Source organism: Scyliorhinus canicula, chromosome 14, assembly GCF_902713615.1.
Source record: "Scyliorhinus canicula chromosome 14, sScyCan1.1, whole genome shotgun sequence".
Taxonomy (NCBI): Eukaryota; Metazoa; Chordata; class Chondrichthyes; order Carcharhiniformes; family Scyliorhinidae; genus Scyliorhinus; species Scyliorhinus canicula.
This window is the reverse complement of record NC_052159.1, coordinates 57,299,371-57,316,426: the sequence shown is the minus strand read 5'-3', so window position 1 is coordinate 57,316,426 and position 17,056 is coordinate 57,299,371. Positions and strand designations below refer to the sequence as shown.

Genomic DNA, 17,056 nt, shown 5'->3' with positions numbered 1-17,056 from the left:
ACACAAATTAAACATAGTGCAAACCACGGCTCTGTTCACGCATGGACCTGCCTCAATATCCCCCTTCTCTAGTCGACTCTACCCTTGCTGCAGTCCCCCGCTGATGCTTACTCCTCTGCTAAATAAATGGCTGCCACCTTCGGGCGATCCCTAGTAGCGAACCTCTCAAGGCGAACTTGACTTTCTCTAGGCCAAGAAAGCTCGCCATGTCCGATAGCCATACCTCAGCCCTCGGGGACTTTGAGTCCATCCATGCTAACAGTATTCGTCGCCGGGCTACCAGGGAAGCAAAGGCCAGAATGTCAGCCTCTCTCTCTTCCTGGACTCCCAGGTCCTCCGAAACCCCAAAGATTGCCACCTCCGGGCCCATTACCACCCCAGTTTTCAATACCCGGGACATGACATCTGCGAATCCCTGCCAATACCCCCTGAGTTTAGGGCACAACCAGAACATGTGGACATGGTTAGCCGGCCCTCCGGCACATCTAGCACACTTGTCCTCCAGCCCGAAGAATCTGCTCATCCGGGCTACCGTCATGTGGGTCCGCTGCACGACCTTAAACTGGATCAGGCTGAGCCTGGCGCATGTTGCAGTCATGTTTACTCTGCTCAGGGCTCTCTTCCCCCCCCCCCCGAGCCCCTCTTCCCACTTAAGCTTCAGGTCGTCGGTCTGCGTATCCTCAGCTCCCATAAGTTCCTTGTAGACGTCTGAAAGTCTACCCTGTCCCACCTCTCCCCTAGAAGCTACCCTGTCCTGCCTCCCCTTCGGCGGGAGACGTGGGAAGGACGGCACCAGTCTGCGTACAAAATCCCTCACCTGCAAGTATCTAAAGTCGTTCCCTCTCACCAACCCAAACTTCTCCTCCAGCGCCCTCATGCTCGGAAAGCTCCCTTCCAGGAACAGATCCCCCCCATCCTCACAATCCCCGCCTTCCACCACAGTCGATACCCCCCCCCGTCCATGTTCCCCGAGGCAATTCGGTGGTTGCCGCAGATTGGGGTCCACACCGATGCTCTTACCTCCCCTACATGGCGCCTCCACTGGCCCCAGATCCAAAGAGCTGCCACCACTATCGGGCTGGTGAAGTAGCATGCCGGCGGAAGTGCAGAGGCGCCGTGACCAGGGCTGCTAAGCTAGTGTCCCTGCACGAAGCAGCCTCCATCCGCTCCCAAACCGACCCCGCCATCAATTTTCTTATCATCGCTATGCTGGTCGCCCAGTAATAGTTGCTGAAGTTCGGCAACGCCAGCCCCCCCTTCTCCTCTGCTCCTTTCAAGCATCACCCTCTTCACCCGCGGGGACTTCCCTGCCCACACAAATCCCAGAATAATTTTATTCAGCCTCTTAAAGAAGGACCGCGGGATAAAGATGGGGAGACACTGAAAAACAAACAAGAACCACGGGAGAATCGTCATCTTAACACTCTGTACCCTCCCCGCCAATGACAGCGGGAGCGCATCCCACCTCCGGATCTCCTCCTTCACTCGTTCCACCAGTCAGGACAGGTTGAGTTTATGCAACCTGCCCCAATCCCCTGCCACCTGAATCCCCAAATATCGGAAACTCTCCCCCACTAGCCTGAACGGCAACCCCTTCAGTCTACTCGCCTGCCCCCTCGTCTGAATTACAAACAACTCGCTCATAACCATGTTCAGTTTGTATCCGGAGAACCAGCCAAATTCCCTCAGGATTGCCATAATACCGTCCATCCCAACCTATCTATTTCAGTATCAGAGAGACCCAGTGATCATAGAACATACAGTGCAGAAGGAGGCCATTCGGCCCATCGAGTCTGCACCGACCCACTTAAGCCCTCACTTCCACCCTATCCCCGTAACCCAATAACCCTCCCTAACCTTTTTGGACACTAAGGGCAATTTATCATGGCCAATCCACCTAACATCTTTGGACTGTGGGAGGAAACCAGAACATCCAGAGGAAACCCACACAGACACGGGGAGAACATGCAGACTCCTCACAGACAGTGACCTAGCGGGGAATCGAACCTGGGACCCTGGCGCTGTGAAGCCACAGTGCTATCCATTTATGCCACCGTGCTGCCCTACCGTGATGCAGTAACCTGATCACTATTACTGGCAGGTGTACTTAAGACCATAAGAAATTGGAACTGGATTAGGCTGTTCAGCCCCTCAAGCCTGTTCCACCATTCAATAGGGATCATGGCTGGTCCGACATTCCCCACGTCCACTTTCCTGCCATTTCCCCATAACCCTTGATTCACTTACTGATCAACAATCTGTCTATTTCAAAACTAAATATACACAAGGACTCTGTGATAAGAAGTTCCAAATACTCAAACCTCTGAGATAACAAATTCCTCCACACCTCAACCTTAAATTGGTACCCCTTTATTCTGAGACAATGCCCTCTGGTCCTCGACTCTCCATGAGGGGAAACACCCTCTTAGCATTTACCATGTCAGGCCTCTTAAGAATTATATATGTTTCAATGAGATCGCCCCCTCATTCTTCCAAACTCAAATGAGTAGAGTCCCAACACGTTTAACCTTTGTTCATCAGACACTCCTTCCGGAATCAGCCTTGTGAACCTTCTCTGAATCACCTCCAATGAAACCGTATCTTTCTTTAAATAAGGGGACCAAAACTGCTCACAGTATTCCACATGTGATCTCACCAGTACCTTGCATAGTTGCAGCAAAACGTCTCTACTTTTATATTGCAACCCTCTTGAAATAAGGGCAAACATTCTATTAGCCTTCCTGAGGACCTGCTTCCGGATTATCTGCTGCACCTGTATGCTGGCTTTCTGTGTTTCGTGCACAAGTAGACACTTTGTGTTACATAATCTGATTTCCAAAGTCCAGATTGCTTTCTTTGTTAGTTCTATTTTGCTCTTATTCCTGATCAGTTAAGAGATCAAAATCCTCTTAACCCTACAAGAACTAGGCAGATGGAGTTCACCCTAGATAAATGTGAAGTGATTCATTTTGGAAGGTCAAATATGAATGCTGAATACAGGGTTAAAGGCAGGATTCGCGGAAGTGTGGAGGAACAGAGGGATCTTGGGGTCCACATACATAGATCCCCCAAGTTGATAGGGTTGTTAAGAAGGCGGATGGTGTGTTGGCTTTCATTAACATGGGGGATTGAATTTAAGAGCCGTGAGGTTTTGCTGCAGCTTTATAAAACCTGGTTAGGCCACACTTGGAATATTGTGTCCAGTTCAGGTTGCCTCATTATAGGAAGGATGTGGATCCTTTGGCGAGGGTGCAAAGGAGATTTACCAGGATGCTGCCTGGACTGGAGGGCATGTCTTATGAAGAAAGGTTAAGGGAGCTAGGGTGTTTCTCACTGGGTCGAAGAACGAAGAGAGGTGACTTGATAGAGGTGTACAAGGTGATGAGAGGCATGGATAGAGTGGATAGCCAGAGACTTTTTCCCAGGGCGGAAATGTGTGTCACGAGAGGGACATCATTTTAAGGTGATTGGAGGAAGGTATAGGGGAGATGTCAGAGGTAGGTTCTTTACACTCCATTGGGGGAAAAAAATGAATTGGGTACTTCAAATAAAAAAAATAAAAAAAACTGGAATTGGGCTGCAAGGTGGCACAGTGGTTAGCACTGCTGCCTTAGAGCACCAGAGACCCGGTTCGATTCTGGCTGTGGGTCAATGTCTGTGTGGAGTTTATACCGTCTTCCCATGACTGCCTGGATTTCCTCCGGGTGCTCCACTTTCTCCCACGTTCCAAAGATGTGCCGGTTAGACGGATTGACCATGGCAAATTGCTCCTTAGTGGCTGGAGATGTGCAGATTAGGTTATGGGGTAACAGGGATAGTGCAGAGTGGACATGGGTGGGCTGCTTTTTAAAAGGGTGGGTGCAGACTCGATGGGCCAAATGGCCTCCTGCACTGTAGGGATTCTTAATTCTTATTAATAAATGTTTTTTTATTGGATTTTTGAGCAAGGTATAATTACCGTTATGTACACAGAATAAGAAACATATATATATATATATATATATACACATATTTAGAAGAGAAGGGCACACCCCAACATAAAATACAATAAAATATTGGTAGGGTATTGTGCACCAGCTCGACAACGGCAGCTCTGTACACCTGACAAAATTATTTACGCGCTCGCCTCCGCTTCTGCTGCTCCTCCAGTCCTCCATCTTTATTTTCCTCATTCCCCCCTCCTGGAGATGTCATGCACGTTTTGGCATCCCGTGCCTTCCTTCCGGCTCCCATTTCCCTGTCCCCCGCCCCACCCCGCTGGTTCTTCTCTCTTGTCCCCCCCCTTCCCGTGGTTCACCTCTCTTTCCTCAGGTTTAGCCGTCGTCTCCTTTCGTAAGAAGTTTTTAAGCTACAGATACCTTAGCTCGCTCCCCCTGGCTAGCTGAAATTTCTCTGTCAGTTCGTCCAGTGTTACGATCCTGCCGTCCGTGTATAGGTCCCTGACTGTCAGTGTCCCTCCGTCCTGCCTCCACCTTTTGAAGGTGGCGTCAGTCAGTGCTGGTGTGAACCTATGGTTGTTGCAGATGGGAGACTTGTCCGACATTTTGGTCAGGCCAAATTGCTGCTGCAGTTGGTTCCAGGATTGGAGGGTGGCTGTCACCACTGGGCTGCTGGAGTGTTTTTTGGGTGGGGATGGGAGTGCTACCGTGGCGAGGGCCCGGAGGGAGGTCCCCACGCAGGAGGCGTCCTCCGCGCGCACCCACTCGGCTTCTGGCTCCTGGATCCATCCCTTTACTCGCTCGGCTGTCGCCGCCCAGTGGTAGAATTGTAGGTTTGGGAGGGCTAGCCCCCCCCCCCCCCCCCCCCCCCCCTGGATTTTGTTTTTTGTAGGACCTTCTTTGGGATCCTAGCATTTTTACCCCCCCCCCCCCCCATGGATTTTGTTTTTTGTAGGACCTTCTTTGGGATCCTAGCATTTTTACCCCCCCCCCCCATACGAACGCCATGATTAGTTTGTCCAGCGCTTTGAAAAAGACCTTGGGGATGTAGATCGGGATGAATCTAAACAGGAAGAGGAACCTGGGCAGTACGTTCATTTTGATCGTCTGGACTCTCCCCGCGAGGGAGAGTGCGAGTGTGTTCCATCTTTGCAGGTCCTTTTTTACTTCCTCCGTCAGACTGGTGAGGTTCAATTTGTGGATCCCTTTCCAGTCATGGGCTATTTGGATCTGCATAGAGTGAGACTCTCTGCTCTCTGCCTCCCCTTCGGATCCCCCTCCAGCTTTTTGCTGCCCTGAGCGCGATTGCTAGCGGTTCGATCACTAGGGCGAACAGCAGCATGGACAGTGGGCATCCTTGTCTGGTGCCCCTGTGCAGTTGAAAGTATTGGGAGTTGGTATTGTTGGTCCGTACGCTCGCCATGGGAGCATTGTATAGAAGCTTTACCCAGGAGGTGAACCCTATTCCAAGCCCGAACCGCTCCAGTACCTCTGAGGTATTTCCATTCGACTCTGTCGAAGGCCTTTTCTGTGTCCAGGGACACGATCACCTCTTGTGTTCTCTCCCCGGAGGGGGTCATTATCACGTTCAGCAGGCGCCTGATGTTCGAGGTAAGCTGTCTACCTTTGACGAAGCCTGTCTGGTCCTCTGTAACCACCTCAGGTACACAGTCTTCTAGCCTTTTGGCTAGGATTTTGGCCAGTATTTTGGCGTCTGCGTTCAGCAGTGAGATAGGTCTGTATGACCAACATTCCGTTGGGTCTTTGTCTTTCTTAGGTATCAGCGAGATTGAGGCCTGTGCTAGCGTGGGTGGCAGTGTGCCCCTAGCTAGCGAGTCTGTGAACATCTCCCGCAGGTGCGGGGCCAGCGCTGTCGCAAATACTTTGTAGAAGTCCGCCGGGAATCCGTCAGGTCCTGGCGCCTTCCCCGCCTGCATGGAGCTAATGCTGTCCATGATCTCTCCCAGTGCTAGTGGTGCTTCCAGGCCCCGCTTTCTGCCGTCCGCTATGACTGGGATGTCCAGTCCATCAAGGAACCGTTTCATCCCAGGGATTCTTAATTCTTGTCATATTGCTTAGTTCTACAACCTGTTAAAGAAGTAATGTGTGGCGGTTGCAGAATGTGGGAGCTTGTGGACACCGGTGTGATCCAAAACAAACTCGTCTACAATAGCTGTCTGCGACCGAAGGAACCTGGCTCAGGGTCATTGAGCTTGAGGCCAAGCTGCAGACATTGCAATTCATCGGGATGGGGAAATGTTACGTAAGCACTTTGTTGCAGGAGATGCTCACACTCCTTCGGGATATGAGGATCGGGTTGTCAGATTTGATCCATGGTCAGGGACAAGAGAGGGTGACTGTGAGGGAGGCAGGAAGTGGGATCCAGAAGGCAGAAAGAGAGGAGATAGCCTTTGCAATTGTCCAACAGGTTTGAGGTTCTGGCAGGCTATACGGACAAAAGCAGGGCTGCAGATGGTATCTCTTCAACTCGAGGCCATCACCCTTCTATATCCAGCTGTGGTAGCTTGCAAAGGTACGCACCCTTTTCTGGATGTCGACCTTACACCACTGCTGCCTATCTATGACAATGGATTTGTAGGGATACCTGTAACGTGATCTCACAAATGGCTTCTTCTCCACGTCACGGTGAAAGCACCTTGCATGCAAATTGGAAACAGGACTAGGCACTCGATAGAAATACTGAATAAACACTCTTGATACCAAATCTCTTTTATCTTAGAAGTAAATGGACCGTTACAGCACAACTGTTTACAACCTGATTCCTATAATCCGGTTCTGTGACTTTTGGAGGCTCAGAATCGAATCATTGTAAGCTCAGAGACTACTGTAATTTTCTCCAAATGTAAATACCTTGCACCATCTTATGATGAAAGAAATCTAAGCCTGCCTGTGATCGCTAATAATTAAATCATTCAAGCTTACTGACAGGCAGACTTCAGAACCTGTCAGACGGTCTCCTTAATTTGCCCTAAATTTAAAATTAGTGTTCCAAAATATAGTTATCTTCTTCACCTCATAATCTTTTTATATATTTGTTCAAGGGGGATGGGTGGCCCTGGCTCGGCCAATACTTAGGACGCAATTCTCTAGCCACATTGCACTCGAGTGAGAGCACAACATGGCTAGAGAATACTGGGAGAAGCCTCCCATGGGCCTCCTGGCAGCCTCTGTGCCTTGTGGGATTCACCCAAGTCTCACGAGGCATCGAAATGGGGCCTCCACCCAAAAGGGGTGGGACCAAACGGTGCTCACGGAAGTATGTCTTAAACCTACTTCAGGCCTACGTACCCGGAACACACTGGCCTCCCTCAATTCTTTGGCTCCCTCAAGGAGGCAGCAGCCAGGTGCCAAGAATATAGACCAGGCGGAACGGCACGACAGAGACCCCTGGGTGGTCAGGGTCAGTGCACAGAGGCCCCCTGGCTCTCCCCCCTGGAACGTGGGCACCTTGGCACTGCCTAGCTTTCACCTCAGCGCTGCCACCCAGGCACTACCAAGGTACCTGGGTTGCACTGCCTGGGTGCCAGGGTGGCACTGCCAAGGTTCAGGGGCCGGGCCGAGGGGGCCAGGCCTATGGAAGGAGGAGGGATTTGAAGGGTTTGGGTGTGCAGGCAGGTAAGTAGGGGCCTCCGGGAAATTGGGTGGGGATAACGAGTGGGGGTTCTAGAAGGCCAAGGGGGTGCTGTAAAGGGGGGGCTGAAGAGGGGTAGTGCCCATGTGTGTGTGGGGTGATATTTCTCATGAGTGAGGGGCGTTTGGAACCCACAAGCTCACTTACGTATCGGGGCACCCTTTTAAAATGGCGGCCCGATCTCGGAGTTCAGCTCCCCAGTGCTGATAAAAAATTCTGAGTGTGGGCTAAAGCAGTGAGAATCTCGCCAGGGTCAAGAAAATGACTAAATGTCATTGGATAGCGATGGAGAACCTTTCGGCAGAGCCAGCGGGAAACTCCCTGAAAGACCCGTAAATGAACTGAGAAATATTTCTGGAGAATTGCCTGTCCCAAATTGCCATGGAGAAGGTGGTAGCATGCTGCCTTCTTGAACCGCTGCAATCCATGTGTTGCAAGAGCACCCACAATGCTGTGAGCAATGAAGTTTCAGGATTTTGACCCAGGGACAGTGGAAGGCAATATATTTCCAAGTTAGGATGATCAGTATCTTGGAAGGGAACTTGCAGGTGGAGGTATCAGTTGCCCACAACCTTGGCAGCAGTTGTGGGTTTGGAGGGCGCAGTCTAAGGAGCCTCAGTCTGTTGCTGCAGTAGTTGGTGCATTCTGCTCTCAGTGTGGATCAGTGATGGAGTGAATGTTTATTGTAGCTAGGTGTCAATCAAGCAGGTTTCTTTATCCTTGCTGGTGTCGAGCTTCTTCCAGGCAAGTTGAGCATATTCCATTGCACTCTTAGTTTGTGCCTTGTAGGGAGTGGACAACATTTGGGAGTTGGGAGGAACCTACATTCCCTAGAGCTCCCAGCTTCTAATGTGCTACTGTAACCATATTACTTTCATGGCTGGTCCAGTTCAGTTACTGGTCATTAGTAAACCCCAGGATGTTGATAGTGGGGATGCAATGATTGTAATGCAATTGAATGTCATGGGATAATGGTTAGATACTCCCTTGTTGGAGATAGTCATTGTTTGGCACTTGTATGGCGTGAATGTTACTTGGCATTTGTCAGTCCAAGCCTGGATTTTGTCCAAGTCTTGCTGCATATGGACACAGACTGTTTCAGTATCTGAAGAGTTGTGATTGCTGCTGAACCTCCCTCTGTCACTGGCGGGTCGGGTACAGGCGGTTAAAATGAATGTGCTGCCGCGATTCCTGTTTATTTTTCAATGCCTGCCAATTTTCCTGCCAAATGCATTTTTTAGAGAGATTGAAATAATGATTACCTCATCCATATGGGGAGGGAAGGTGGCCAGAATGAAAAAGGTGCTAATACAGAGAGGAAGGCAGGCAGGGGGTTTGGGTCTTCCGAACCTGATGTATTATTACTGTGCGGTGAATGTGGAGAAGGTACAGAGCTGGGTAGTTGACTCCCAATGGGTCAGAATGGATGCCAGTTTGGGTACGGGGTCGGGACTGAAGGCGCTAGCGACAGCGCCGCTTCTGACGTCCCCGGGTAGATATTCAGGGAGTCCGGTAGTAATAGCTTCGTTCAGAATTTGGAGGTAGTTTCGACAGCACTTCGGGTTGGGGGCAGGGTCAAGGAAAATGCCAATTCAGGGAAACCATAGATTTGAGCCAGGGAAGTGGGATGGAAATTTTCGGAGATGGGAGGAGAAAGGAATTAGGACACTAAAAGATTTGTTTCTTGGGGGTCGTTTTGCGGGATTGAGCTGGGAGCAAAAGGCTGGAGAAGGGGGAAATATTTAGATACATGCAGGTTCGAGACTTTGCCAGAAAGAAGATATAGAGCTTCCCAGGAGAACCAGCTTCCACATTGCTGGAGGAGGTGCTGCCGACAGAGGGACTGGAGAAGGGTGTAGAATCGGTGGTTTACAGGACTATTTTGGAGGAGGAGAAGGCACGGCTGGAAGGGATCAAAGCAAAGTGGGAGGAAGAGTTGGGAGAGGGTATGGAGGAGGGGTTCTGATGTGAAGTGCTGCAGAGGGTGAACACCTCCACCTCGTGTGTGAGGTTGGCACTGATACAGCTGAATGTGGTGCACAGAGCACACCTTACAAGGGCGAGGATGAGCGGTGGGGGGGGGGGCTTGGCGGATCCTATTAGGTTGGAGATCAACCTCTCCATCCGGTGCCCTGGCGTGGCGGGGGACCTGCTGGAATTCTTGAGGCTTGAAAAGGTCAAATTTGAACTGAGGGGAAGGATGGAGGGGTTCTACAATTCACGGGCGTTATTCATTCTGCACTTTTGAGAATTGGATCACATCAAACATGGGGGGGGGGCGGTTGGGGGGAGGGGGACTGTATGTGTTAATGGCGACTATGGGTGATTCCTGATTCCTTTTCGTCATTTGTTTATGTTAACATGCGGGCTAATATTTGGTGGGAGGATTAGATCATTGTTATTGATATGGGGATTGGCATTACATTCCTTACTGATTATTATTTACTGTTGGGTGTAAATTTGGGAGAAAATGTGAAAAAGGAGGAGAATTTTTTAAAAATGTAAAAAAAACAATTGGAAGGTGATTGGTGCTGAACATGGTGCAGTCATCAGCGAACTTCCCACTTCTACCTTATGATGAAGGGAAGCGCATTGATGGAGCAGCCGAAGATGTTTGAGCCTAGGACACCACCTTGAGGACCAGCTGCAGTGATGTCCCAGAACTGAGATGATTGACCTCCACCTATCACAGCCGTCTTCTTTTGTGCTCGGTATGACTTCAACCAGTGGTTAGTTTTCCCCCTGCTTTGATTTTGATTTATTTATTTATTGTCCCATGCACCGAAGTACAGTATAAAGTATTTTTCTGTGGCCAAGGAACACAGTCAAAAAATAGCGATAGTTACAGTGAATATGAAAAAATACACAGTACATCGTCAAATAAGTAATTAGTTACAGTATGCAATAGGGGCAAAATAACAAAGCAAATACGACATAAGCAAGAGCAGCATAAAGCATCATGAATAGTGCCTTATAGGGATCAGATCAGTCCGAGGAAGAGTCATTGAGGAGTCTGGTAATTGTGGGGAAGAAGCTGTTCCTAAGTCTGGATGTACGGGTCTTCAGAACGCTGTATCTTCTGCCTGATGGAAGAGTCTGGAATAGGGCAAAGCCTGGGTGAGAGGGGTCTCTGATAATGCTGTCTGCCTTCATAAGGCAGTGGGAGGTGTAGACAGAATCAATAGGAGGGTGGCAAGCTTGTGTAATGCATTGGGCTGACTTCACCACACTCTGCAGTTTCTTGCAATTGTGGGCCGAATAGGATGCTCTCTATGGCACATCTGTAGAATTTTATGAGAGACGATGCAGACATTTCAAATTTCTTTAGCTTCCGTAGGAAGTAGAGACGTTGTTGGGCCAGGATAGTGTTGGTGGTGGTGGCTACCAGGAACTTAAAACTAATGGCCATCTCCACATCGGAGCCATTGATGGAGACAGGGGCGTGTGTCATACTACGCTTCCTGAAGTTGATGATCAGTTCCTTGGTTTTGCTGACATTGAAAGAGATTTTGTTTTCGGTACACCATGCAGCCAAGTGATCCATCTCCTTTCTGTAGTCTTGGCTCGTCGTTGTTTGAGATACGATCCACTTCAGTCATATCATCCGCAAACTTTAGATAGAATTGGAGTCAAAACTTGTGTGAATGGGGACTACAGTAGAGGACTGAGCATACATCCTTGTGGTGCCCCGGTGTTGAGGACTATTGTGGAGGAGGTGCTGTTACCTATCCTGATCGATTGCGGTCTGTTGGTGAGAAAGTCAAGGATCCAGCTGCACCGTGTGGAGTTTGCACGTTCTCCCCGGGTCTGCGTGGGTTTCACCCCCACAACCCAAAGATGTGTAGGATAGCTGGATTGGCCACGCTAAATTGCCCCTTAATTGGAAAAAATAATTGGGTACTCTAAATTTATTTTTAAAAAGGATCCAGCTGCACAGGGAGGCGTCAAGTCCAAGTTGCAGAGTTTGGTTATTAGTTTTGTCGGGATAATGATGTTGACGGCGGAGCTGTAGTCGTGTATAGCAGTCTGACATAGGTGTCCTTGTTGTCGAGGTGTTTGAGTGTTGAATGTAGGGCCAGGGACATAGCATCTGCCGTGGACTGGTTGCGGCGATAGGCGAACTGCAATGGATCGCGACCGTCTGGGAGGCTGACGTTGATCTGTCTCATGACTAGCCGCTCAAAGCATTTCACGGTAACAGATGTCAGGGCCACTGGTTGGTCGTCATTGAGGCAGGCTACCTTGTTCTTCTTTGGTACTGGTATTAAGGTGGTCTTCTTGAAGGTGGTGGGAACCTTGGAGCGGAGAAATTAGGTGTTGAAGATATCTGCGAATACACTCGCCAGCTGATCTGTGCAGGATCTGAGTGCATGCCCAGTGACACTGTCTGGATCTGTCGCTTTCGGGACTTTCCATTGACCAGTTTTGCTAGGATTTCTTGATGCCATACTGCTGCCTTGATGTCAAAGCAGTCACTCTCCCCTCACTTCTAGAGTTCAGCTCTTTTGTCCATGCTTGGATCAAGGCTGTAATGAGGTCAGGGCTGATAGCCCTGGCAGAACCATAACTAATTTTCAGGCAACAGTTTATTGCTGAGTAAGTTCCGCTTGACAGTAGTATTAACGATACTTTCCATCAATTTATTGTTGATCGAGGGTAGACTGGCGGGTGGTAATTGGTCGGGTTGGATTTTTCCTGCTTTTTGTAGACATGACATACCTGGGCAATTTTCCATAATGCCGGGTAGATACCAGTATTGTAGCTGTACACTTAGACTAGGGGTGCAGCTAGCTCTGGAGAACAAGTCTTCAGTACTATTGATGAATGTTGTCGGAACCCGGCTTTGCAGTATCCAGTGCCTTTCGCCATTTCTTGGTTTCACGCAAAGTGAATTGAAATGGCTGAAGACTAGCATCTGTGGTGTGAGGGACTTCAGCAGAGGGCCCTACTTTTATTATGTTCACCTGATTTTAAGAAACACATTTTTATTTATTCTTCCCCTCCCAGTTTCAAGTATCCTTGTATCACACGCCATTGTCGAGCTTAGACAACTGATCTGCTTCAAGCCTGTTGTGGTGTATGAAGGGGATATACAGCCATTCACACTTTTGTTTGGAACAGTTGCAACTGGGCTGCATCGTAGAGTGGGGGTCAGACCTGCAACCTAACTGCATATACCCACAAAGCCACTAGGAACACTCACTTAAAAAATGTTTTTTTTTAAATAAGAACTTTGAGTTGTGTAAAAAGTTGTAGTACTTCATTTCCTTTACTTACAGATGATTTGGAAGCTGCACAGGATCCTTTGAAAAATGTTACATCTGGTCTTCAGGACAGTGCTGGCAATGTGATTGCTCTGCAGGAAATCCATATAGAGGCAAAGTTAATGGATCTTGTTGCACAGGTACCAATTGTGATTGATCAGGGTGCTAAGACCTGGAAGACAGGAAAATAAATGTTGGCCACTCCAGTAACTTCCTTGAAAAATGCGACGGGGAGGAGATTTCCTCTGTGTTATAGGAGCAAGGGCATGTATGAAAATGGATTTTAAGATATTGTAAATATTTTTACCATTAGTAAACTAGAAAAAGGAAACGCGTACACATTTACCTCTTCCCATTTTCAGTATCGTATTTTGTATGTTTGTTTTGGGCGAAATGGGATGGAGCCCAAGCAAATGAGTGATTGTGTATAATTATGCCAAACTTAATTGTGCAGAACATTCTTGAAGTATATTAGTAAATACATTATTTTGTCTTCTAGGTTATGGTTTTCCAGTCCTACACGAACCCCAATACTTTTCCTATTGAAGCTAAGTATGTATTTCCTTTGGATGATGCAGCAGCTGTATGTGGATTTGAGGCTTTTATTAATGGAAAGCACATTATTGGCCAGGTAATTAAGCTAAAGCTTTTCATCATGGTGAAATGACTAAAATTAGATTATTTCTAAAGACATCTCAATCTGTTTGATTAATATTCTACTGAATAAGTTGTGTGTCTTCAAATTGTTCTTGCGTTCTGAGTGTCTGACTAATGCAAAATTTCATTTGTTCGTGTATATTCTCATTTTTTAATAAGTATTTTCTATTCTGAGCTAATATAATAGCCAGTTTTGATTTGGTATATGTACTTTTGCTCTTGTAGGTGAAAGAAAAGCAACAAGCTCATCACGAGTACCGACAAGCCATCAAACAAGGTCACGGGGCCTACCTTATGGATCAGGCTACTGCTGTAAGTCTTAAACATCCTTTTTCATGTTGCTGCCCTCCCCAATCAGCATAACAGTGAAAGGCTCAAATAATAGCAAAATACTGGGGGAATCTGAAATAACAACGCAAAATGGTGAATAAACATGTCTGGCAGCATCTGTGGAGAAAAACAGAGTTAACATTTTGTGTCTAAATGACCCGTCTGCCGTTCTGTAGAAGGATCATTTAGATCTGAAACATTAACTCTGTTTCTCTCCGCAAATGTTGCCAGATCTGCTGGGTTTATCCAACATTTTCTGTTCTTATAACAGTGAAAGAAATTGAGTATTATTTTTAGGGTTTTGTGACTTCAGTTGGAGTATAATCCATACTTTGATATACAACTTACATCCAGCAATTATCCTTATCTTATTTAATAGTTTCTATTTTGTGAGATTTTTGGGTCAATAATAATATATGAAACACTTGGGTACATATCCAGTTGGGTGCTGGGATTTTGTTCTTCTTTCATTGCAAATAGGAGTTTTATCTTTTTTCTCCATAATTAAATGTTTCAAAACCATACTTTCCCAAGATTGTCACTGTACCATTAGTTATGGAGAAGATGAGCTTTCTTTTATTTTGCATTGAATGGAAATTCTGAGTCCTCATTTGTGTTTAAACTCATAAGTACTGATTCATTGAAGTGTTGGTCCACCCAGTGGAAGATGTAATTTCATGATTCTGACATGAGGAATTCTCACTCTTGGCTGACATTGAGAAGCATAGCTCTTGCCAAAATTGCAGATTTTGTTTTTGATGAGGAGTGAGAATCATCACCAAGGTCAGAATTTGCTGATCGTGACAGTCCATGTGTAGTTATACTGACAATGCTGATAAGAAGGGAGTTCCAGGATTTTGACCAACAACAGTGATGAATGGTAATTTAGTTCCAAGTCTGGATGGTTTGTAACTTGTAGAGGAACTTACAGGTGGTGGTGTTGCCATGTGTCAGCTACCCTTATTCTTCTAGGTGACAGAGGTCATAGGTTTGGATGTTGCTGTTGAAGGAGCCTTAGCAACAAGTTGCTGCAAATGATCTAGTCATTAATATATATAAGGAAAAGCAACTGCTCACTTTGATGGCCCTGAACTCTTGCTCTCCCTCCTCGCTTTGGCGGCCTCGATCGAACTCTCTCTTCTCGCTTTGACGGCCCCGAACTCATAGAAACATTGAAAATAGTTGCAGGAGTAGGCCATTCGGCCCTTCGAGCCTACACCACCATTCAGTATGATCATGCAAATTCAGAATCCCACTCCCGCTTTCTCTCCCTACCCCTTGATCCCTTTAGCCACAAGGGTCATGCCCAGCTCCCTCTTGAATATATCCAACGAACTGCCGCCAACAGCTTTCTGTGGTTGAGAATTCCACAAGTTCACAACTCTCTGAGGGAAGAGGTTCTTCCTCATCTCAGTCCTGAATGGCTTAACCCTTATTCTTAGGCTGTGACCCCTAGTTCTGGACATCTTCAACATCAGGAACGTTCTTCCTGCAAAACGCCTGTCCAGTCCCATCAGAATTTTATATGTTTCTATGAGATCCCCTCTCATTCTTCTAAACTCTTGCCTCTCTCTTCTCGCTTTGACGGCCCCGAAGTCTCGCTCTCTCTTCTTGCTTTGACGGCCTGGCCCCAAACTCTCGCTCTCTCTTCTCGCTTTGACAACTCCAAACTCTCACTCTGTCTTCTCGCTTTGACAGACTGTGTCCAGCGCTTCCACAGTCGGGCAGGAGCTGTGCTGCTGGCCCGGGGGGAGGCTTCGGCGAGGGCTGTGGGGGGTGGTGAGGGGGTGTCCAGGGGGACACTATCTGGCAGGTTGGGTTCGCGCATGGCCGGCGCCATGTTCTACGGCACGACTGCTAGTGGTACGGCTGCTATTCCCTCACCAGTTGGAGGATCGGTGCTGAGCTACCGCCGAATTTTTTGATGTGAAACGCCACAGATCCTCCGGACATAGCCTGAAAATCAGAGAATCCAGTCCATAATCTTTTGCCTGCAATAAAATGAAAGTTTTGTGATTAGTAGCTTACAATCCTGACATGCCTGATTGTGAATATTATTACAATTATATTCAATCCTCCTACGTATATTTTAACGATGGAACCTTCATAACTTGGAATTTGGCACAATTAGAGAAAATAAATGGCAGAATCTTTCACGATGCTACTAAGCAATCATCTAACAGTTAAGAGTGTTGTTCAGTGCTGTCAGCACAACTACCATTTTTTCACTTATGATACTATACATTCCTTTATTCACTTGAAAATAGTGATCCGCATATTGTTTGTAACTTATGAGAAGTATTACATTTTGTTAAAAATAAATTCAATTAAAATAGCTATGATTTGATTTTTAAAAACTGAAAATTTCAAACTGACATGTTTTTAAACATGGTGTCACATGTGTCGCCATCATCTTGCTCACTTTCTCAAACTCCTGATGTAAACAGCTGAGTTCAGACCTTCATATATTTTTATCTGATGTGTCTATATAATCTATTTTTTCCTTAACATTTCAGGAGGTCTTTACCATTAGTATTGGAAATCTCCCACCAAATGCTAACGTCATCATTAAAATCACCTACATCACTGAGCTCTCTGTTGATCAAGAATACATTTCCTTTCTACTGCCTGGAAGTCTGACATCCCAACAACGGGACAAAGCATTGCAAGAGAAAACTCAGGTTCAATTTCCATTTATTTCTTTTGATTGACTATAGAATTAATTGAGGCCTCCGGCTCATTGCTATCTTCTGCTTCCAAATATTCTTTATTTTTTTTAAAAGATTGACTGAATTAAACCGTTATTTGAATTCAAGTGCTGTTCAAAGCATTGAGGTATTTTTCTCTGTAAGACAAACTATTTAGTTTCCCGCAACTGTTACAGTTGACCTTGTGGTGATCTGTATATCTGCTGGTATGTAAGGGATTAACACCCACATAATAGTGCTAGACAACCACTAGATGGCAGCACCAGATCCCTGTATATGCACTACACTCGGAGGAGATTCCCACCTCTTCATATCAGGAGTGACGAGTGAGCAGAGTGTTAGAGATATAGCTTAGTTGGCACGTGTAGTTAAACATTATATATACTTATTCTTATTTATTTACCTAATCTTCATTTATAGTTGTAGAAGAGCGAAGAAACTCATAGATATTTATATTTGTTATTCAATAAATGTTATTTGCTTAATTTGAAGACTAATAGTTTTACT

General features: G+C 46.8%; 1 protein-coding gene across 1 annotated transcript in view; it reads left to right on the top strand.

Annotated features, from left to right (window-relative positions):
• parp4 (poly (ADP-ribose) polymerase family, member 4) overlaps window positions 1-17,056 on the top strand; it is a 260,543-nt gene that overhangs the window by 80,652 nt on the left and 162,835 nt on the right. The window contains 4 exon segments of the mRNA XM_038818701.1: window positions 12,870-12,994; window positions 13,354-13,485; window positions 13,737-13,823; window positions 16,358-16,522. Coding sequence (XP_038674629.1) covers window positions 12,870-12,994; window positions 13,354-13,485; window positions 13,737-13,823; window positions 16,358-16,522 — 509 coding nt within the window.